The 23,567-nt window shown below is 39.0% G+C and overlaps 1 protein-coding gene across 1 annotated transcript; it reads right to left on the bottom strand.

The window, feature by feature from the left end:
• Positions 1 to 1,409: 1,409 nt before the first annotated feature.
• Positions 1,410 to 21,953, bottom strand: LOC119141466. The gene is made up of 2 exons (XM_037373833.1): positions 19,492 to 21,953; positions 1,410 to 1,428 (listed from the first exon to the last, which is right to left on the bottom strand). Exons 1-2 carry the CDS (start codon positions 21,315 to 21,317, stop codon positions 1,410 to 1,412), a joined length of 1,845 nt encoding a protein of 614 aa, XP_037229730.1. The 5' UTR covers positions 21,318 to 21,953.
• Positions 21,954 to 23,567: the final 1,614 nt, after the last annotated feature.

The following is a 23,567-nucleotide window of genomic DNA, read 5'->3' as shown; positions in this document are numbered from 1 at the left end:
TCCCACGGTTCTTCATAGAACCACTGATCACTTGCTTTCAAAAACTGTCAGTTGAGGGAGGTTGAAAAGGCAAGGCTTTCCAATGTGGACAAGTACTTTAAGGGAGACAAGGTTCGCAGTGGTTCAGTTGCTTGTCAATGTTTCACTCGGATTTTTAATACCGTAAGTCTCACACGCTATTTTTCACCTCAAGGACAGAGAATTATTCTACGTGTACTGATCATAAGACATCTGACTTTCATCTTTTCCCATTTCTTTCTCTCTCACTCTCAGCTCGGCAATCCTAATAATTCCTTTCTGTTACAAAACAAGCCAATCTTCTTCTCCTCAGGCCCTTCAGGCATCATCCTGAAAGATAAGCCTTCCTTTGCAGGGAACACAAACCCGCAGCTGGCATTGGTGGGATTCCCAGGCTGCTGATGGAGGCCATGCTGCCAAGTCGGGGAAGTAGGATTCAGAAAGTCAGAGAGCAGCAGTAGCTGCAGCAAGGCAGACCTGGGCTGAAAAGGAGATGTAACTACTGTGCATTACCTTGTGCAGGGTACCAAAACCACACCTGCAATCCTGTTAAACCAAACACAAAACCTGACAAAGACACAAATCGCTTTGCTTCTTTTAAAAGGAAGGGATTCCCTTTGCCTGTAGCTGCTACACTCACAGTAAATCACGCTACTTGTATGCCTAATAGGCTAGGTCATCAGGTGGCACGAGTGAACATCAAACTCTTGTTATCTGTAGAGCAATGTTGGTCTGCACTGTCAGAGGACTTGACTTTTCTGCTTTTTTCACCAGTTTGTTAGGAGAGTATTGTGGAAGGGGTTTCTGATGCCTGACTCCTTTTGGTCTCAATCACGTTATGACTGGAAAGGACAGATCTGACAGTGAATGGAACCTCTTTATGTGATTAGGAAATCATGCCTGGACTCACTTTGTGTCCTCCTGGTTCTGGATGACTCTGGTGCATTTCTATTTTTGTTTTATGAAACTGTACTTTGTTGTAAGTACTCAGATGTCATTGCAATAGCCAATGTATAAGCTCCTAAGATACACAGAGCAATAGATCACCCATACGTTTTATCTTATAATTCAGTTTGACACTGTCCAACCCTGATTGCAGTGCAATGACTGTGTAAATTTTGCAGTGAATCTAGGTTTGCAATACAAATAGTTAGATGCTACCATCACTACGTGCTTTTCTGGATGTGACTAGTGAAAAAAAAAAAAAAAGAATAATGCTCTGTAATTTTCTCAGAGATCAAACAGGAATAGTATTTCATCATATCCAGAAATGATAGAATGCAATACATTTGTCCACTGGATACAGTTAACTTTTTTAAAATATAAGCGTATCATAAAAAATAGCACATTAAATGTGCTTAATATGTGTGTCCATTATTACTTCAAAGGAATTATTCACTTGACTCACCGCTGAGTCAAAGCATAACTATTAACTGTAACAATGCAGAAGTATTCAAGCAGGTCATATTTAGGACAACCACGTATAGATTACAGCCATTATGGTTTTATAAAAGGCAGAACATGAAAATAGTGAATTTATTTTTATGAATAAAATATAGGTATTATCAAAAAACTGTGGAAGAAGTTTGGTTTAACATAAAATTCTCAGGGTTTGATATTTAAGAGGTTAGAACTTTGGCAATTCTCCATGCCTACTTTTTTGCTTCAGCAATAAAACATCACTGAGTAGGCTTTCGTGCACTGCAGCTGAATGCTCAGGATAATAACATTCAGACATACAAAGTCTCTGATGTAATCCTGCTATGCATATTGTAGATTAAGTACTGCTTACTAACATCAAACTTCCTCAGAGAAATGTAAAAGGCATTTTGGTGAAAAAAAATCCTAAATTACTTAATACACCTGTCCACTTCAAAAGTCATTCTTACCCACTGCTACTTTTATTAAGTAAATTTAGTTGGGACTGCAGCATTACACAAGAACTGTGGACTAGAGCCCACCATGCTTGCCACTGTAAACCACAGATACAAAAAGAATCTCTGTCCCAAAGAATTAGAAGATAAGCTTTTTTTCACTATTCTGATGGGCAAAGTTGCCCATTATTCCTCAGATCTACTCATCTGAGAATTGCTTAGACTGTAAAAATGGACACAAAATTAGAGCAATATAGAGGAATTTATTTACAAGGCATTAGCTCAGCTGAAATAGGGAAAAGAGTATAAGACACACAGGGAATAGCTCATGACAATACATTACCTTACACATGGAATACAATCCCAAGGAATAAGGCAGAACTTCAAAACTAAACAAAACGTAATACTGGATAATGAATTGTGCAGAGTCAGGTATGGCACAAGTTCAGAGGCAAAAGAGATACTCTAATATTGTAGGTCATTTCCATGGTAATACATTTCAACTCATCTGCAAAAATAGGCAGTGCATGTTAGCCAGTATATTCAAAGCCCTATTGTTGCACAGATAGACTGCAAGCTTCTGTGGACTCTTTCCAAATGAAAGATATTGTAGTCAAATTATAAATGCTTAAATATGACTCACCCTACAACTCTGTGGTGGCAAATCGAAGAGGCTTTAAATTGTGTGTAGTGGTAAGTCTAACATGTTGCTTAAAGGAAGTTAAGGATTTCAGAGGCATAGCTTGAAGCTCTGTGATTGCACTCAAATGTCAGGGCATGATTGTTTCTTGGGTTTGTCAGATAATAGTTCTTAGGAAAGTGAGATGAAAGAGAACAAGGATTCTTAGGTCAAAACCTTTCACCACGTACTTCTGTTTAGCTATGAACCTTAGGTGATAAAAGCCTTTAAAAGGTATTTAGAAACTGAAGACTGACCTTGTATGTTGCTGAAAAAATAGTAAACTTACTATTAACTTGTTAGTATTATGTTATTAACTTTGTCGTGACTCTTACAAGATTTCCATGTGCATTTCATAAAATAGCTAAAACTACTTTTTTAAGCATTTCTTTTTCTGAAGCTGAAGGCATAAAAAAACTTAGCAAAGAGTAAGGACTGCTGTTCTTAGACCTGTCTGTGAAGGGTTGGAAGTGTAAAATACAAACGGAGATACAGAAGCAAAGAATGACTAAAAGGAAATGTTTAGACCCACAGGAACACCTACTTTGCACAGGTCACAGTTTCTGCTGGTCTGAGTGCAGTTCTCTGGTGATATCTATGGCATTTATGTGTCAGATCTGGATTAGAGAAGACTGAGAAATTTAAAAATAAAAACACCACAATAATGTACAATTTTATTTTTTTTTTGCAAAGTGTCTTAAATATATTCTTTAGGACATATCATGCCTTAATGCCACATACATACTTGTTATAAATTATCTCTATAAAGAGTATTATTTCGTGCATTTCACAATTGCTAAAATATGTGACTAGAAGCAAAACAATTTCGTACCATTAATAATGAAAATACATGATGAACAAAGAAAACCAAAAAAGGTGAATTTTATGTGATGACTGTGTAGCAAAGAAGCCAAAGGGCTCATAAAACTTTTAAATTTGCATATGCCATTAGTTAGCTCTTTGAAGCTGCATTTTTGGATTTAACTACTTCTTCTATGACAAAGAAGTACACTACAACAGGCTGTATTTTTTGCCAAGGCCTCCATTGACGCTGCATGTGATCTAGAAATTTCATTAACATTAATAAGAATCATCAATTTGGAAATACTGCAATAGAGAGCAAATTAGGCCACGAAGATGCATTTATTGCTGTAACTGAGTACAATATTTATTAGTATTAGCAGATGCAATATTTATTGTACAAGAAATGGAACTACAGTGAACATGAAGTCATTAGATTGCATTAAAAATAGAAATCAGCATAACCTGAAAAATTTGGCATTTAAAAACTTAAATATTAGTAATGTCTTGCTGCCAGACTTTGGTCTGGCTCTCTATAAAGGGTTCTTTAACAAGACTTTATCATGTTTTTTGATTCAAAGCACTGGCCAGATTTTACAGCTTGCAGATGATCGGAAAAACAGGTAGAAATAGGGACAGCAATGCGTATGTCATAATTTTTGAGTTTTAGTCCAGGCTAGATCTATTCTTATGGATGTCATTGAGAGATAGGCCCAGTCTCAGGACTGTTCACGTAAGGCTTCAAGTGATAAAATAGCTCGGTAGAAGTAACGTTATACCCATAACTCCCAGTGAAAGTTTTCCAGATCTGACATTGGTAAAGCACTGTGAAACAGCATTCTTTTAAATTACTTCTATGTGTTTTATATGATTCTCAAGAAAATATCAAAGGCAGTATGACATACTAGATAATTTTCTATTTAACTAGTAGCTGGTTAGGAAGCAGGGCTGGTTAGTAATGAGCATGTTGCCTGGGGAAGCCACAGGAACACACATCATTTCCAGAGTCTCAGGGGGACAATTTCAGTTCATTCTCTGAGCATGGTCAATTTTCCCCAGCTTGCCCATCCAGGACACTGCTTTTCCAAAGTAATGGAAGTACTATATAAGAGAAAAAAAATCGTATCCATTTCCTGATATCTTTCTTACTTCTTTGGATATTTTCTCTACTAGTTTTTACTCAGAATTAGTTCGGTACCCTTGTTAGCATAAGGTCATTTAATCCAAGGTCATTTAATCCAAGCCAGAGAATAGAAGAAGGTTTTTCCCTAATTAAATATTTACTGCTAACATCCATGACTATGGTGTAATTCCTGTTATGTCTTTTTTAAAGTCTGCTTCAGAAATCATATCTTCACTTTGGCTCCCTAAATTGGAGGCATTTCATACTGCAATTGAAATAGTTGTATAACCAAAACCAAACGTCCATCTATTTCTTGAAAATACTTCCTTTATATAAGGAAGATTTAGGTTCAGTCAGGCTGCTGAAGAATAAACAGTATGTTCTCTGTCACGGAAATCACATAATTGTTCTTGGAAATCAGGTAATTGTTCTTCGCTGGCTTTCCTCGAATGGGGATAAAAACTGTTCACATATTAAAATAAAAAATGCATGTTTTGTTTCCTAGGTATGCAGAAATGCTTATGATCCATATAAAATGGGTTATGAAATATGTGAAGTACATAATTCTTCAAGGGACTTTCCAAGGAGAAAAGGACTTGACAATATATATCATCTACTCTTCAAAAGGCATATAAGATATCTTCAGATGCTATTTTCTTTCTGGTTTAGATAAAAAATGGGAGGTAAAATCTTCACCTCCTTTATGTTTTAAATGTCTATATGTACCTTGACTATTTTTATCACTTTCTATAATTTCTTTTTCCATTTCTTTGCCCTAGAAATCAATCTATGTTTACCTTTAATTTGGAATAAAAATGATAAATGATAAATGATAAATGAACATTTATAGTGTCCTTTACGAAGTTAAATACACCTTCCTTATTTGTCATTCATGATGACACTTCCCTAAAAGTTGGTGGCTACTGCTAAGATTTAAAAATGGAGGTTATTTGACTTTTTATCCAACCCTGCAAAATAATGCTAGTGCAGAAAAAAACAGACACCAAAACTCACACTGCATTGTGTGTTCAAGCACATTAACCATGTATCTCTCAGCATGTTTTTCCGTGAAGGATCTTTTCAGTCTTTCTTCCTTATCCAGTCTTTGGACCAAAATCAACTCCCTGAGTCTTCTGAGATCAAATCCACACACTGTGGCTCTTTTTTTTCCCTGTCATTGGAAAAAGGACTTTATCAGAAGAATTTTCTCAAGGAATTCTTACTCATCAGTGGTCACTGTCACAAGATGCTTCAGATTTAAAAGCTTTGACGTGAGACATACAGTGCAACTGCGCTTGCTGCATTGTCTCAGCAGGCCAGACATCTCACAAAGATTAGCAAGGCAGAGTGACCATCGTGGGCAGAAGCCTGTGGCAGAAGGAGTCAAAAGCAAAATGTTCTTTTTTGGTCACACTTTGTCCAACAGGAAGTGAAAGTAAAATGGAAAAAAAAAGGAAGTATAACCTTTTCACAGATGCTGCGGGTGCCAACATTAGGAAAAATGGGATAAAAATGTACTGTATTTGTGCCTTTTTGGTTGTTCCTCTCAACTGAAAATGGCTGGATCTCTCACTTCACCATCAGAAGATCTCCCACTAATGACACACTTGGATATTTCTGAGGAGCTTTCCAAATCAGGTATGCTTGAGCAATGACATTTTCAGTTCTTCAGGCTAGCTGCACTCATTTTGGTAACGTTTCAGGCTTGTTTGTGCATCATTGTTAACACCACAATGGAACTGTAAAATAAAAAACTTCCTCATGCCTGTGCCCTCACTTCTAATTGTGAAACCCCTGTTAACAACCCATCTCACATTCTGAACAGGATGTTTCAACTCAGGACCATACAGAAGGAAGTTTCTCACAATCTTATTTTCAGGAGAGCACAAAAGAAAGAGGATTTTATTTAGAAGAAATCTATATTTATCACCTAGCAGGGACTACAGTGTTCAGAATGTTAAAAATCAGTGATTATTTTGTGCATAGACCCGTATTTCTATGAATATGGATATCTATGGATATAAGAACTGAACCTGCATCTTTCTTGGGAGTGCAGAATACTGATTTCAGGGCAACCAATTTCTGTGAACAAAAATTTTATTTCATAGATGGTTTTGTAAAACCATCACCTGTTTTTTGCAAACAAGCAGCAAATCCAAAGGGGGCTCTTCAGAAAAACTTTAATTTCTACCATTATTTAATGTCGCTGAAAACCGTTTCGTCAGGAATAATGATTAACATGTTCAGAAATCTGTCTGCAGGATATATGCTGCTCTAAACAAAAGAAGTCAGACTTGTCCATAACCTGTCTCTACTGGTTGCACACGAAGAAGGTTTGCTACCTATTTCTACCCCAAATTATTATACATTTGCCTTAATCTGATGGTGTCTTCAAGATACTACAAAACATTTAGAAAGTATGATATATGTATTCAGTGGATTTATTACACTCAGTATGAATAGATGCCTTGCAAGCAAGAAGAAAATAAAGAGGTGAGATTGGCAGAAATTACGATACTTTGCTTGCTGTGAGTTTGTGTATGTTACACCAAGAAGCACCTTAATTTTAGAACCCTTTCAACGTTTAATTTTTTTCCTTCCATTTCAGACTCTGACTAATTTCCTGATGGAGTTACATTCTTTATTTTCAAAGAATGGTTTGTATTGCTATTTCAAGATTAACTTCTGTTGATTGGTGGTGTGTTTTTTTAAAAAAATATGTTAATCAACTGTGTAGTGTGCAGATTACTTTAAGGTCATCATTTAATGCAAAATAAAATCATCTACTCATGTACGCTCTGAGAGCAGAAAATACACCCTAATCCAAGGGGTTGGGGAGAAAAGAGGGAAAGGTGTACCAGACACCCTTTGTGGAAAGACAGCTTGCCAGCTAATTGATTCTTGTGGGTTTTCCTTTGTATGGCAACATATATCCCTGGCTTCATTACATTTACACGTACTATGTAAAGCTTGATTTTCATAATTGCACATAATTGTAACCTTTTGGGGATTATATACACTAGAAAAAAACAATTTCCCTTTCTTTCCCTCTCCAGATGATTTACCCTCTGATTACCTTATCAGTGAGGATGGCTTAAGAAAAAACAGCTGACAGAATTTCAGGTTAGTGTGGTGACAATACTTAGAACATTTATGAACCTGACACCAATAATCACATTCTATGATAAGAGCTGACACCCAGTCTCATTGGCTATGATGTAGTCATTAAATTTCATCAGGGCACCCATCAGGCTTGTAACATTTCCAGCCTCCCAAGCACAAAACAGCACACCGAAGAGCAGAAGACAGCACCAAGGAGCAAGATCTCAACTTTGGAGTTGGGGTGGGGGCAGACAGATGGACCATTTCTTAGACCGACTCATATGGGTTGTGAAATCTCAGCCTGTGCCTCCACTTGCATGCGTTTCTCACTGTCCTTATGTTGCAGAGTTCTCCAGTGAGCAGAAGACAAAATGCATGCAGGTGAGAGGAGACTAAGATACTGACCCATTTTATGTAAATGGAGACAGTGAAAAGAAATAGATCTTGCTGGAGCTCATCTTTCAAGTTTCCAGCCAGCCCCAATGTACTCCAGAGGAAGCCAATGGCATTAAATTATGCTATGCAGGTAGCTGAGCAGGACAACACATTTTTGTAACTAGATATAGACTTGTGTGAGATTATGATCACTGCATATGAATTCAGAGTTGCTGTGATAAGCAATGGTTTGAACATAAACAATTGTTTATTTAGTTACTAAAAAATTAGTAAATATTCAAAAGTAATGTTTTTACAGTGTCTGTTGCAGGGCTGTTGCCTAACTGTGATTATAATCTGAATAACTTTCTAAATTAAAAACCTAAATGAAAGACAGGATTTCATTCAGCTGAGAATTTTATTCATCTCAAGGACTGTACGTAACACACATCTGGAGTAAGCACATACATATTTAAAATATTATAATCTTCTGTGAATCAGTCACATGTCGTAGTTCTTCCATCTTTTCCTCTTTAAATGTCACACAGGTAGGGATGCCTTCCCACAGCCTGGGATTTGAGTGTGTGTGGGGTGGGGGAAGCTGACATTAAAGAGAGAAAGCAAAGCATCTTATGCCAAAAATTGCACTTCTGAGCAAAAGTAGCATATGGCATCCATGAATTATTCTGACTGAAGTCCATGTGAAACCTGCCGGTTTCTGCAACTGTTGGAGGCACTGCAGCAGCATGACAACTTGGAGGGTAAAGTCTAACTGATTACCTGGTTTTGGCAACAATGGGGAGACCTTCCACAGTCTAGATTAGAAACACATTTAAATAAGTTAATTAAATTCCTTGGAGCTTTTCACAGAAAGAGAAATAGGCAGAACCCAAACTTTGTGAAGTCAGAAAGTGGGTGTAACAACACAAAACCACTATAAAGATGTCATGAGAAATCTGGGGCTAATATGCTAAGTGACATACTGAGTTTATTGTACTGAAGGAAAGAAGACCAGAAACGTAGTCTGGGCAATAAAGCAGTTTAGGCAATTACAGACTTAAGTCTTCTGTTTCAGTAAATCTAATCATAAGGATCTCTAGAGCTATTATACATACATTGATGGTACTTGAGTCACATCAGTTTAAAACATGTGTCCCACCCAGAAAAGCACTTAAGAGGTGTTCAAACACGTGAACACTTTCATTGTAGTCAGTGGAATTACTGAGTGCTTGCTGTCAAGCAGATGTTCAAGTCCCATGTTGAATCAGAGTTTTCTCATTGCTTTTTAGTGTGTGACACAGAACTGCATTTTTGAAAAAACATCAACAAAACCCAACTGCATGGTTGAGTTAACAAACAATGAGAGTTTCGGATGCCAGTGACACAGCTTTTCTTAGTTTTAACAAACAGAATACCATGGGACTTATAGTGCTTGCAATGAATCCCTTAGCAACTTAGTATTACTAACACAACTGGAGTATCAGATCTTAACTTGACAGTTTACCCAGAAGACAGGAAACAAAGTTTTGTAATTGAACATAAGGAAAGGAAGACATACACATATTCAGTTTTTCATATTAGCTTTAGTGATGCAGCCTACACAATTTACAGACAGTGATGGACCAATAAAACCAGAGAATCATAGAATCATTTAGGTTGGAGAAGACCCTTAAGATCATTGACTCCAACTGTAAACTTAACACTGCCAAGCCCACCACTAAACCATGCCCCTAAGCACCACATATATGCATTCTTTTAGATACCTCCAGGGATGGTGACCCAACCACTTCCCTGGACAGCCGTGACTGTTTTAACCTGTTCAAAACATTAAATGGAAAACAGAGCTCTAAAATTGTGGCAAGTGCCTTAAAGGAAAGAGGGGCAATTTGTAAAGAAACAGTGGAAAAAAAACTTTCTCTGCAACACCAATGCTAAAGAGATTTAATGAGCCCATGAAGCTAAAGCGACTGTTCTGAACTACTGTTACTTTGAATATAATAACCTCAGCACAGTAAAGAAATGTAGGGAATGAAGGCAGTGGGTTGATTGACATTGATAATATGCAACTGTGGCCTTGTTTTGACAATGTACAGCTGTGATCCTACAGCAAAGTGTTTAAATAGCCCTGAGGAGTCGAGTCTGTCTTGGCCTGGCCTCTGGAGGATGGAGAAACAGCATGGACAGTAGAGTTTGACCAATGGTAAAGCTTTTTGCTGCTTGCTAGTTTATTTGTGTTATGTTATTTTCCTGACTGCTGTAACTCGAATTGCAACAAAGAAATGTCTTCTCCAAAAGTGAACCTATAAGTCTTCCACATCAATACACTGTTCAGCAAGAGTTCAGCATTCCTTTGGCCTATCTGTCACACGTTTAACTTTGTGTGATGGCCAACAGGTATCTGATAGAAATGGTGGCTATAAACTCACAGTTATATTATGTGTAGCGTCAGAATCTAAAATACTTATTGTAAAGGCTTTCTGTACAGACAGCCTCATGGTATAAATGAGACAGAAACAGTAAGAAAAATATTCCTTGTAAAACAAAATAATAATCTTCTTATTAGGTACTCATACAATAATCTGCTGTTTCAGAAATCTTCCCTGCTGCTTAATGTGCCTGTCCTATGAATGTCCATATGGTTATTTACCGTCCCACAGTAGCTGATGAGAGGCTACCTGACAGCAACGCGTCCTCTCAGCTGGAGGTAAAGGAAGAAGGGAAAAATTCAGAAAGGGCTTCCACTGTCTATGCAGGGATTTCCTATCTGCTGGCAAGAAACAAAACAAAAAAAAAAAAAAGAAGTAATAGCGGGCATTCGAGGAGAAATAAGTGAGGATAAATCTATCTACTGGTTTTGTGAGTGTATTGACTCTTTCACCATTCCACTGGAAGCAGAGGGTAGTATTTAACACAGGGTGTTACTTCTGCATCATGAATGCAACTCATGCAGTTATCTGTCATGGTGTATATAGCAGAAAAAACAAAACACATTTGAGGATACCCACTTAGCTTTAAATAAGGACATCTGCTCTAATGATCTCTGCAGCTATACCATTTTTAAGAATTTATTTTAAAAGGAGAGCCTGATGACAGAGATGTAAATCTGAGGATGGGAAAAATAAAGACTGTTATAAAAGAAACTAGGGAATCAAGAAAAGTACTTCTGAGATACCCAAACTCTTAAGCTTCCAAATGAAAATGTGAATTGCTATGAACAATATCGTCTAAACTGTACTCAGAGGTATACCTATTTCCAATATGTGCGTGTTAGCAAGTAATGCAGCATCTTAACATAACGTGTAGTTGCTGAATTGTGCTGTTGACATGGATATTGAGTGTAAGACTAAGTAATGATGCAGTAGAACTGTACAGATCTGCTGACTGCATGTCGGCACATTCAGCTACAGAGGGGCAGTGGAAGGAAAGTGAATAATAAAAGAACTTTTACCAAATGATCAGTGATTAAACCTGGCTGCTTTCCAACTGCTTTGTGATAGCATGTATTCAATTGTACAAAACTTCTTTTTACTAGCAGTATCTCAGTCTGGTAGCACTTTAAGTGATGGGTTAGACCCTGTCTAAAGACTACATGAATATCCAAGGCTCAAAAGACATTTATTCCTCACTTTATTCTTTCAAAAGGTGTAAGAATCATTTTCATACTGCCATTGTCAAAAACTCTTCTGGGTTCTGAGGGGAAATAGTTAATTTCCAGGAAAAAAACATTTTCACCAAGTAACTTCATAATGAACCAAACTGTATTTCTCATGGAAAACACTAGATAGGAATGGCCCAGTCATTCAGAGTTTATATGTAAATCATTTCACAAAAACGTTAAACACAATCCCTAGCAAAAGACAATGCAAACTAACAAACTGGAGAGCTATGATTACTTCTGTTTTACAGGCTCTTTATATTCACTGTTATTTTCACTGCTTCCCTGACCACCTTTCAGCCTCCTTTGTCTTCCACTTGTTATATGCAGCTGTTTAGAAATAGGTCTAGTAATAGTCAAGTGCAGGCAGAACTTCTATTCCACCTGCACCCAGGCTGGCCGGATTGAAGTCGGCTCTTGTGCAGAAGCTGTGTAGTTACACTAATGACTGAATATATGCTAATGTACTGTGACTGTGACACATGCTCTGTCTCTCAGCAAGCCAGATGAGCTACCCAGCTTCCAAACCAGGCCGGGCAAGCGCAACCAGCAATGGGCTGGCAGAAGTTAAAATCTCCTCTTGCATGAGCCCATGGGCTGCTCCTCAACATTTCTTCTTGGGCTGTGGGTTCAGACCAACCATTTCTCTGACACAGTTTTAAATCTAATCCTGGGCAGCTCTCTGCTGTTTTCATTACTTCCATGCCCAGGCTGGCCAAACTTCCCCCATCAGCCCAGGTCTGTGTCTGACTAAGGGTAAGTGTGGACCAGCTGTTCCTGATGTACTCTGATGCTGAGAGGGCAAGTGCTGCTGAGCACCTCTGATAAAGCTCAAAAGTCCTCTCATGACTGGAGACTGGTACCCAGAGTCGGTTCTCCATACAGCTTGCCAGGACAGTTAGCACCTCAGAGCAGTGAAAAGACCACGTTAGGAGTGTCCCACAGGTAAGCAATGGAGAGCACTCACAGACTGGCATCAGCCTGGGCTTCCATCTCCCTCAGGAGCTTGGATACCTCCATCCATTTCAGATCTCCTGACTACACACTTACCAAAAAGACAGCCTTTTAAAGGAATGAGCAGGTCATACCAGATTTCATTTCAAATGTAGCCAGAAGAAGACACAGTGGTGTTCAGCTTTTAGATAATAACTTTATTACCTACACCTCCTTGGCTCATAGCTCTCTTTTGAGTTATATAGTCCCTCCTTCCTAAGCTGTCTGCCTGCAAGAGCTTTCCTTTGGGTAGCCCTTTTGTTTTGGTACTCCTGCCTTCTAATGAAAGCAATTGGTGTGGTTTTGAGCCATGCACAGACTTCTTGCCTTAACTTCTATTAGGAGAGAACTCTGCAATTGGAGGGCCTATTGTACCTGCATTATGCTATTTCATCCATAGACAAAATCCGTTTTAAAAAGAGACAATCGGAGCAAAGCAAAAGGAAGAGTTTGCTTAACACATTTCATCTACTCACCTGGGTGCAGTACTATTTCAGGATTAGATTAATTCAGCATGTCCAGAGGAACATTTGATCATCAGGTCCCTACAGAATAATTGCTTGTCCTCATGTGAAGACTGCTAATCTTCTAATCTCTTCCTCCTTGCCTCTAGCCCCTAGTATTTCAAAATTCCTCTTGTGCTCAGAAGAATGCTCGCACCAATCAAGGTGATCGGCCTGCAGACCGTATTGCCACAGTTCCTTGGGGAAGGAATTAGATCATGCTTTCTTGCCATAGGCATCCAGTTGCTACCTCTGCTGACCTCAGCTATTGTCATGATCTGCCTAATAAAATCAAAGCAATTTTTATGTGAGAAAGCTTTGCAGTTAGACAGAGATTAAACATACCCTTAGCAATGTCTCCAAATTAAATTTTCAGATCATAACTCTTCAGCCCCAGGCCATTCCCTAGTAAACGTACTGGGCCAAATTAGATTTCTGAATGCACTGTTCAGAATTGGATTTTTAGTATCATAAATATTAATTCTTTTATTCCTTATGCCAATTCTAAGAAGCCACAGTGAAAAGTATGTTTCAGCACTATGCATCAGCATGGCACTTCAAGCATCAATTACCTATAACAGAAAAATCTGTTTAAGCAATATCAGAATGGCTCCATAAGTTTAACAAGGGGAAAATGCAACAGAAATGGTACAGTGAAGCACTGAGTGAATCATCTACTGTACAAGAAGCCCTTTTATAACACAAGAGAAGGGGGTGCACACCAAGTAAATGTTTATTTCTGAAAAGAAATAATATTGAGAAACCATGTTTAGAGAGGCTGCATGGCAAATAGCAAGCAGTTCTGTAATCAAAGTACACGTTCATAGCAGTCTGTAGTGATGATAAACTGAGGACAAAAATCCAGCCAGAAAAAACACTTTATGGACTGTGATTAAGAAGAATAAACCTTGATGTAAGAAAGATTGGAACCAGCAGCACAACATAGCAGAAATGGTTCAGTGACAAAAAAAGACTGGGGGAAAGAACCACAAATGAAAACTGGATGCCACATTTGTGAAGCTTCATTTTCTTAAGAAAGAAAAAGGGATCTATAATGAAACATAGGAGTTGCTAGCTTCAGTATGGAGCGTAAGAACGTGCATGAATCCTAGCAGAAAGGACAGAATTTGCAGGGTAGAAAAGTCTGGGATAACACAAAATGTTACTCCATATGACTGGAATGAAAACTCCAGTTGCAGCAATTGTGTAACAATTTCTTTTGAAGATTTGTATTGGTCTAAATATGTGGTGTCTTCTTGTCTCCTTAACCAAACACCCTTATCCCTCTTCAGCCTCCTACCAAATCAACTTGAAATGGAACGAAACACAGTAAAGGGAGAGAAAGTAACATGTCCCTGCAGACACCTGCATGGAACCTCCTGTCACCTTTAATTCATAGTGCAGGAGCACTGCTACTAAAATCTAAAGGACCAATGGATAATTACCAATACCTTCTCCTACTCAAACAAAGCCATTAACAAACATTAAGAAGCATTTCAATTTGCCTGCTTAAGCACCAAGGACTGTTAAATTTGTTTCTGAGATGCCCAAGATGTCACACAAACCTCTGGGTTTCCCTTTTGGGATACATCAGGATCAGTGTTATCTGGGAAAAGGAAATCAATAACTTGTAGCTGTATATATAGCCTGTGGTTTAGCCCTCATCTGCTATCCATAAATGATTTTCAAAGGGAAAAAGAAATGGGAAAAAAGAGCAGATATGGGGCTGGTATTTCCCTTCTCCTTGAAATTTTAAGAAGGTTCCTTGCTCCACTGCAAAAAATGATGGACTACCTGTGTGACAAGGTCAGAGTGGGACAGGCTTTGTCCTAGTAACACCCTGCTCTCCGCGAACATGGTGGGCACACTGTGCTTCTCAGGAGCCAACAGCAGCTGTCAGGATGACAAATCAGGTTGAGTTTGTTGTTCTGCCTTTACAGTCTATATGTAAAAGTTCCCAGTGATGCTAACATCTACTTCGAAAGATAGGAATATGATAGGAATATTCATAACTTTTGAGAACTAGTTCTTCACTGGTGCCACTCAAGCAGTACTGAATATGGGAAATAAAATATGCAGGCTCTCTTTGGTGTGGGTGTTCAACAAAGTTTCCTAAAAACATACAATAATAGAGGTAATGAGAATGTACATTTGTGAATTTCAATGCATACTCCCCTGCAAAATACTTGCAGGCATGCCCATTAATTCATTATTAGACTTCCCTATGCCAAGCACACAAGCTCTAACATAAAATCCAATATGTAAAATTACAGGGAAGTGAGCACAGTAACAAAAGACAAGTACTGAGATTATTCTTTTTTCAGTTGGTACCAAAAAAAATCTATGCATACTTTGCTCTAAGGGAACATTTTTTTTCTTTAACATCAGCATCTACTCTTGGACTTTATTTGCTTGTATTTTCTGGCATATGTAATAAGCCTTAAGAGTTCTTTTGGTAGTGTTTTTGTCTGAAAGCTTACACATTTATTTCTTCACAGCCTTTTCAAACTCAAACCAGGCATTTTATAATACACTGTTTTCTGTAGCATGTTCATACTCCTTAAAGTTTAGTACTGGGAGCTCTGCATCAGCAGATTATCATGTTTTAGCCTACGCTGACAGAGCCCAGCAGTGCTAATTATCGTAATTTCTGCTAGGTCTCACCTTCAGCTGTTGCTCTGACAGTCACAGTCTAGATATTATCTGAAGAAAACAGCTCCTTATCAGAATGATGTTGTCCTGGTTCCAGCTGGGGTGCAGTTAACTTCCTTCTCGGCAGCGGGTGCAGCTGTGCTGTGGCTGTGCTGTGCGAGCAATGCTGACAGCACACGGGTGGGTTTGGCTGTGCCCGGGTGGTGTCTATCCTCAGTCAGGGACTTCTCAGTGTCTCAGGCCCGGCCAGCGAGAGGGCTGGGGGGGCACGGGGAGCTGGGAGGGGACACAGCCGGGACAGCTGGCCTGGGCTGCCCAAAGGGATATTCCACACCATGGGACGTCATGCTGAGTATATAAACTGGGGGAAGAAGCAGGAAGGGGGGACTTTTGGCATTATGGTGTTTATCTTCCCAAGTAACCTACACATGGAGCCCTACTTCCCTGGGAATGGCTGGAAACCTGCCTGCCCATGGGAAATGATGAATGAATTCCTTGTTTTGCTTTGCTTGCGTGCGTGGCTTTTCCTTTACCTGTTAAACTGTCTTTATCTCAGCCCTTGAGTTTTCCCACTTTCAGTCTTCTGATCCTCTCCCCCATCCCTCCTGGTGGGGCGAGTGAGCGTGCAGCTGCGTGGGGCTTAGTCACTGGCCAGAGTTAAACCATGACAGATCTATAAAAAACCTGCAATCATAGAGGAAGTAGGGAAGACAGTCATAATAAATAAATTTAGCACAATTCTATGTTTTATGAAAAGATTCTGTAATAAACTATTTGTATGTGTATATAACTCCTTCAATTATAAGTCTCTTTTCCTTCTCTATTTTGCACCTTTCTTCGGATGACCACAGGATTGCAACTCTGTAAATAACAAAAATGTTCTTATTTCTTGCCATTTGGAATTCAATTCCAATTCAATACATGAGTAGGTACTGGCATGTTACACTGCAGAGTCATTAATTGCATTTGCTCTGTAGTATTATGCGATTGGGATGCTAGCCTCTTTGCACTATGAGCATGTGTAACTCCTATTAATGACGTTAACTTAGACAAAGGAAACTCAAGCTCTCTGAGAAGGGAATATGCCACCCTTGGGTTTCCTTCTACTTTCCTCTGTTGTCACAACTTCACATAGGCACTTTCTAAATGTACCCTTACACACCAACTTATTTTTCCTCCTTTGCAACCAATGCAGTTACAGGATGTTAAGCAGTAACACAAAGCAACCAGGTTTTTAGGAGGGGAAAAATAAAGCATTTTCTGTATGTACAGCATTCTACAGGAACTGATATAATTTCACACTGATCTCTCATTACTTGTGATTAGGGCCTTCACACCAAACACCCCCAGCCAGCCAACCTTGCACTGTTCGTAATAATAGTAATTAATCAACATTTAGCACTTACACAGCACTTCTTACCCATACATATAAAAGTGTTACAAAAAAGGCACGAGAAGCAAGGTTGTACAGTGGGGCTAACACCAAAGTTCAGTGAAAATCAAAGCTCTGACTGCTTACCTTTAGGTTGCTCTACATCTCCCATTATGTATATACATAATAAAAGAGGAAGAAGCACCAGTCAGTGGTGCTAAAGCCAAGTGGCAAGTGGTGTTAAAACTAATGTTGATGCTGCTTTAGAGCTTACTACCCCTAGAAGAGATGTATCTTTGAACGACTCCATTTGAATGGTTCAAAAGAGCCAGGGAGTGAAATAACAATGAAATGTTGTGATAATCTCATCACCAAGTGCTGTAACCAGTCCCCTGGACCTCGTTGTCAGCCATGTTGGTGCATCCTTCTCTTTTGATATCTCTCACTTGACATAGTTATCCCTACTGATAACCTCCAAGCCTACTTGTCCCTACTGATAACCTCCAGCCTCCTAAGAGAAATAGGCTATCCATTTAACATAATTTATTGTAAAGATAAAAGTTTTTCTCATTTCTTAAACACCTTCCCAATCTTTGAGATTCCTTTGTAATATTATTATTTGGAGCCGTGTCATTTTCATTTAAGAGAGACTCATCTCTACTGCTAGTTGGAAGAAAGCAACCAAATAATGAAAAAAACTGGTCAAAAATTTCACCAAGGGAAAAAAAAATGGAAGTAGTCCAGACTGTTAGAGAACATTCTGCATCTTAGTGAAGTCTCACTCTGCATTGTAACAAAACACAGAAAATTCTGAGATGCTCATACTAAATCATGGGATAAGAAGTTATGGTAAATGTATTATCTCAATGATTTTGAAAAAAACCCAGCATTTTTCAATTTCAGGATCCCCTTCCAAATATTTCATAAGCAGTACGTGAAACACAACTAGATGAATATATTGCTCATTATGATTTGTTTGACTGTCTTAGTAAAGCAATTAACTCCACCTTTAAACTCAATAATAACAAAGAAATTATTTACTGACTTTGTTCTCATTCTATCAGGTTATATTCAACACTTCTTTCTGCTACCTAGAAAATGGTAACACTGCAGTTTTTTATATTAACCTTCATTTTTCTTGCTGAGTTCACAGAAGAAAGGAAACTGTCAGTATTTTTTTCTGTTTTGAGGTATTCTGATGCCTTTTAGTTTTCATAGCAAGAAGTCTTTCTTGGTGAGACTTGTAAGCTTAGCAATCAGATTCATGCATGAAGAAAAATCAAAGGAGCTGTCTGATAATGGGTTGTGGCTATTGTGAAACCAGGTCAAATCTTCACACACAGCAACAAAGGTGGTAGTATCATGCTTTGTCTTTGTAAACCTTGCCTGACATTGGATTAAATCTACTCAAGAAACACTTCAAAGACATTTCAGAAGCCACAGCTGACAGTTGCCGTCCACAACAGGACAGACTCTGAAGCCTGGCTCAGCCAGTCTTCATTTGGTGTATAGGATAGGGAAAAGTAAATCAAGCTGTTTTCACCATTTTCCTGCAGCCGGTTGGATGCCACTTTTGCCTCTCAGTTTACTCAGGGGTGACCTAATAGGAGACCAGCCTGACAAATAGTTGAAAGTGTTCCAGGAGTTTAACAGGCCTGATACTTCTACACTGCATAGCATCGTGGCAAAAGGTCCTTTAAAACTGATTTTAACTTGGTGCTCTTACCACCCCACCTTCCTTTCAAGAAAGAGCAATTGCGACGAGCGAGGGGAAGCAAGCAGCCGACTCAATGTGAGTGATAAAGCAAGCTCCGATTTATTACGGCGCGATTATGTCTTTTATACAATTCCAGTTAATTATGCCTACTAGTCATATGTTGATTGGCTAAGCCCTAAAGCTTACATTTTCATACGACCTCCTACTTGCGGTTTCTGCGGTTAACTTGTCACGTAGCTCAGCTCCGTGATCTACCTGACTTCCTCAAAGTTAGTTGCTACATCTTCTGCAAGCTCAGCATGACCTTTTCCTTCTGCAAGCTCAGCATGACCTTTTCCTTATCTTCCTTGTCCATTGTCCATTAACTCAGTAATTTTTTCTCTGTGGCCTAGTCTGGTTCACTCCAAACTCATGTCAAATGCTGTGTCACACAGTCCTTCCATGGATCCGTGGCCGTTTTCTCTCATCCATTCTGCAACAATTCCCCCTTTTTCTTTTTGGACAAGGAAAGATTGGGTAACACGTTCAAACAATTTTCGAATACAAGAAAAAATACAAGGTAACAAAAGCAACAATAAAACAATAAACAACAATACAGATAAACCCTGTTTTAACAAGTCTCTTAACCATCCATTTATGCCCAGAGAAGCAAACCACGAATCTATGCCTGATGAACCTTCTTTAACTTGATGTATACGATCTCTTAACTTCTCCAGCTGTCGATGAATACTTTGTGGCAGGTTGAAGGTGGGCATCGTTGGTTGTTGGCTGGCATGTTGGCTGGGGACAGCCATTGATGTGCAGGTTGCTGGAGCCGCTATTGGGGTTGGTGCGCCGCGGCTCCTGGCGCTCCGCTTCCCGTTTCCCGAATGTTGGCAGGCTGCAGTATTATGATTGTCCATTTCACAATTTTTGCACCATAGGTGGCGCTCTCGACATTGACGACGTGTATGTCCAGGACGCCCACAACGAAAGCAAATAAAGTCTTTTCGAGGTGGTTTCTTACTTTGTCGTTCATCTAACGTCTTTAAAGGAGCGAGGGCTGCAAAAGCTTGTTGCTGAGTTTTAACTAAATTGTCTCCTACCTCTTTAAGCGTTTCGACTAACAAAGCTTGAGGTCCTACAGGCACTCGGCTCATTCTTTCTAACATAGTTTCAACAGAAGCATCCAGGGGAAGGGTAACTAAAATGCCTTTTGTATAAGTGTTACAATTTTCTAATATACACTGCCTCAATAACGGTCCCTTCATAAAATCCATCATATCTGCTCGATTGATCGCATCAGTGACTCTGTCTACAAAAGAGGCAAAAGACTCATCCCTGCCTTGTTTAACTGACATATATGAAGGTGTAGCAGGGGTTGTTCTTACTTTCTGCAAGGCTTCTCGCGCCAGTTTCATAGATTCTAACAGTACATCAGGACCAGTTTGCATCTGCATTTCTATTGAGGCAAAAGGTCCAGACCCCATCAATTGTTCTACCGTTACTCCTGCTAATCGGTCACGCGACGCATGTACAGATAGTTCACAAAGCCTTTGCCAATGAGCTTGCCACAACAATTGTTGTGATTGTTTTAAAATAAGTCTCATTATATTTTTTACGTCTTCCGGACACAATATTCCGCTCCCCCAAATATAGTTTAACATTTGTCGGGTAGGTTCACCATGTAAACCTGAGTCGTTAACTGTACTTCGCAGTTGATTTAAAATTTTCCAATCTAAAGTATGATGTTCTCCTGTCATTACTCCCGCATTATCGATAGTATAAATCATGGGATAAGCTTGACAATTAATTTGAGTTACAGCATCAAAATCTTTCTGCTCCATTGCCTCTCGGACTATTTTGTCCCAACTGACTCGAATTAACTGTGGGTGTGGGGGTGAGTTAAACGGTTTACTAAATGTTTTATCTTTTAACTGTCCCCTTGTCGTTTTTCCCTCAGTCTCAGTAGACTCCTCCTCTGAATTGTTACTTTGTGAGCCATCCTGCACCTGATCTTGAGACGGTGCCGAAGGACACACTTCTTTCTCTGTATGAGGAGGAGGAGGTGGTTGATTTGAGGGCTGACGAACAACAGGGACAGGAATTCCTGAAGCAGGAGGACTGAAATAATCTCCTCCTGCTGTAAAACGCCCCGCTGTTGAATCAGTTTTTTCGAGTCGATTAGTGGCAGCTGCGGCCATTTGTTTTTCAACTTTGTAACGTTTTAAACAGTTAATGACCTCTCTCCAAGGTTTCATTAACTTTTTAGCAACTTTATCATCGTCAATCACTAAATCCCATAAACAGTCCCCATAATTACGCCATTCTTCTACTTCAAACATACTTTCAGGATCTTTAAAGTAACCTTTTGCCTTGCCTAACGTAATTAGCCCAGCTAAATCTTTCAAAGGGCTTACCCCCCGCTTTTCTAAAAAGCGTTGTAAAAGAGCGAGTGCTACCTCTTTTTCCATAGCGCGCTTTAAACAATTCTTTTCCTTGATTAAGATGCAGCCTTTTCTCTGGGTAGACTCTCACGGACGGCGAACCTTTCCCTTGATTAACGTGGTTCAAGCACGGATCGAGGTACGATGCCAGCATCAGTCGATCTTTGCTCCCTGGTCGCTGCTACCAGTGCTTCTCCGTCCTCGCTGTCTGGTGAAGAACAGGGATCGGGGGTCCCTGTTCGGGCGCCACTTGCGACGAGCGAGGGGAAGCAAGCAGCCGACTCAATGTGAGTGATAAAGCAAGCTCCGATTTATTACGGCGCAATTATGTCTTTTATACAATTCCAGTTAATTATGCCTACTAGTCATATGTTGATTGGCTAAGCCCTAAAGCTTACATTTTCATACGACCTCCTACTTGCGGTTTCTGCGGTTAACTTGTCACGTAGCTCAGCTCCGTGATCTACGTGACTTCCTCAAAGTTAGTTGCTACATCTTCTGCAAGCTCAGCATGACCTTTTCCTTATCTTCCTTGTCCATTGTCCATTAACTCAGTAATTTTTTCTCTGTGGCCTAGTCTGGTTCACTCCAAACTCATGTCAAATGCTGTGTCACACAGTCCTTCCATGGATCCGTGGCCGTTTTCTCTCATCCATTCTGCAACAAGCAATGAAAAAGAAAATAATAAAAATGAGGGAAAAAATAATCAACATGATGTCTTTATGTTAGCTCATTTATTGTCTGTCCAGAGAGTGGTGAAGACTTGCTTTCTTAGAACAACTTAGAAAATGCCAGGATGCAGAAGTCAACACATTTCTCTCCCCTGCAATGGACTCCTGAAAGAACATGAACACCAGCACTGCATGGTGGTTCCCTGCAGTGGCTGGAGTGCGATCACGGGAAAACACAGCTCGTGTACAATGTAGGGTAACTCAGATTTTACTTTTTGTGTTCCCCAGCTTGGGGTTTTGTAAGAGATTGTTCATTCTTTTCTTCATTAAGAGAAAAATAAATCACCATTTGTAACCGCAAGGCCATTTTGACACCTCTGCATGTGCTTACAGTTGCAGATGTTGTGTAGGGGACACAACAAGTGACAAATAAAGTGACAGCTTTGTGGGCTGAAAAGATTCATATTCCACAATGAGATACCACTGCTTAATATTCTGCTCCAAAGCTTAGACTGCTGTTAGCTACAGGGAGTAGCTGTTAACCATTTTCACACATGGAAGAAAATGCTTTAGGTTACAAAGGTTTTCAGAATTGCTACAGCTGGTACAAAATAATCTTAGACTTTATTTCTCTTTTTTTTTTCTAGAAAGCAAACAGAGAAGAACATTTACAAACATGCATATTCTGCTGAGCTGCTCCTGAGGGCAATGGGAGGAAGAGGGCAAGGTTCCTGACATGAGTTCTTAAGTAGATAAAGGAAACAGAAGAGTTGTTCCACAATTTCCAAAATATTTTGCATAAAGATGAGCCTTTCTTTAGTTACAGAAAATTTGCAACTTGTAAACTTTTGAAGATTTACCCATTACAAAACCTGCTCAAATTTAAACACCTTACTTTTAAGAATGAATTTTTTTCTGTACTTTTGCATTCAGCTTTCTAATACTTCACTGTGTAGTACAATTAGTCTATTCTGTTGATACTCATAGACTATTAAATCCAGCTTGGTTTTTTTGCCTTGTAACAGATTGGTATGTGTATTGTTTGGTTTGTGTTTGGTTTTTTTGGCATCCTTTCATTTTATAGCATAATAGCATTCATTTTGATTTTTATGACTGATCCCATTGGCCTAGACACACTTACCTGTTTTCTGTAGACTTATCTAGTGAAACAAACAGCTGCATTGAAAAGGAAAACTCAAAAGTCAGGGCAAGATAAACAACTAAATGTTCATATCTCATGAGTCTGCAAAACAATGTGAGAGATCTTAATAGAAAATGTTTTCTGAGGTCTTTGGGATTTCAAATATAATTAGGTGGTTTATGTTTCAGCTGAACCTTGAGAGCAAACTGAACTTTGTTTTTTTTCATTTTATACTAAATATTTCACATCTCAGTCAAAAAGATACTCAGCATTTGATTATAACATCTGCTTTAGTAGAATAGTGTCAATACAGTCCTTGAAACTGTGCACACAAGTTGTAACAAAAAGTAGAATTATTATTAATTTTTAAATTCTGGATGAAATAAAGGTAAAAATCTGTCATCCATTGTTCCTCAAATACATATCAAGAGCCAATTCTTCCATATGGTGAAAACAGATACAAAC

This window comes from Falco rusticolus, chromosome Z, assembly GCF_015220075.1.
Source record: "Falco rusticolus isolate bFalRus1 chromosome Z, bFalRus1.pri, whole genome shotgun sequence".
Classification (NCBI taxonomy): Eukaryota; Metazoa; Chordata; class Aves; order Falconiformes; family Falconidae; genus Falco; species Falco rusticolus.
This window is presented reverse-complemented; position numbering and strand designations above follow the sequence as displayed.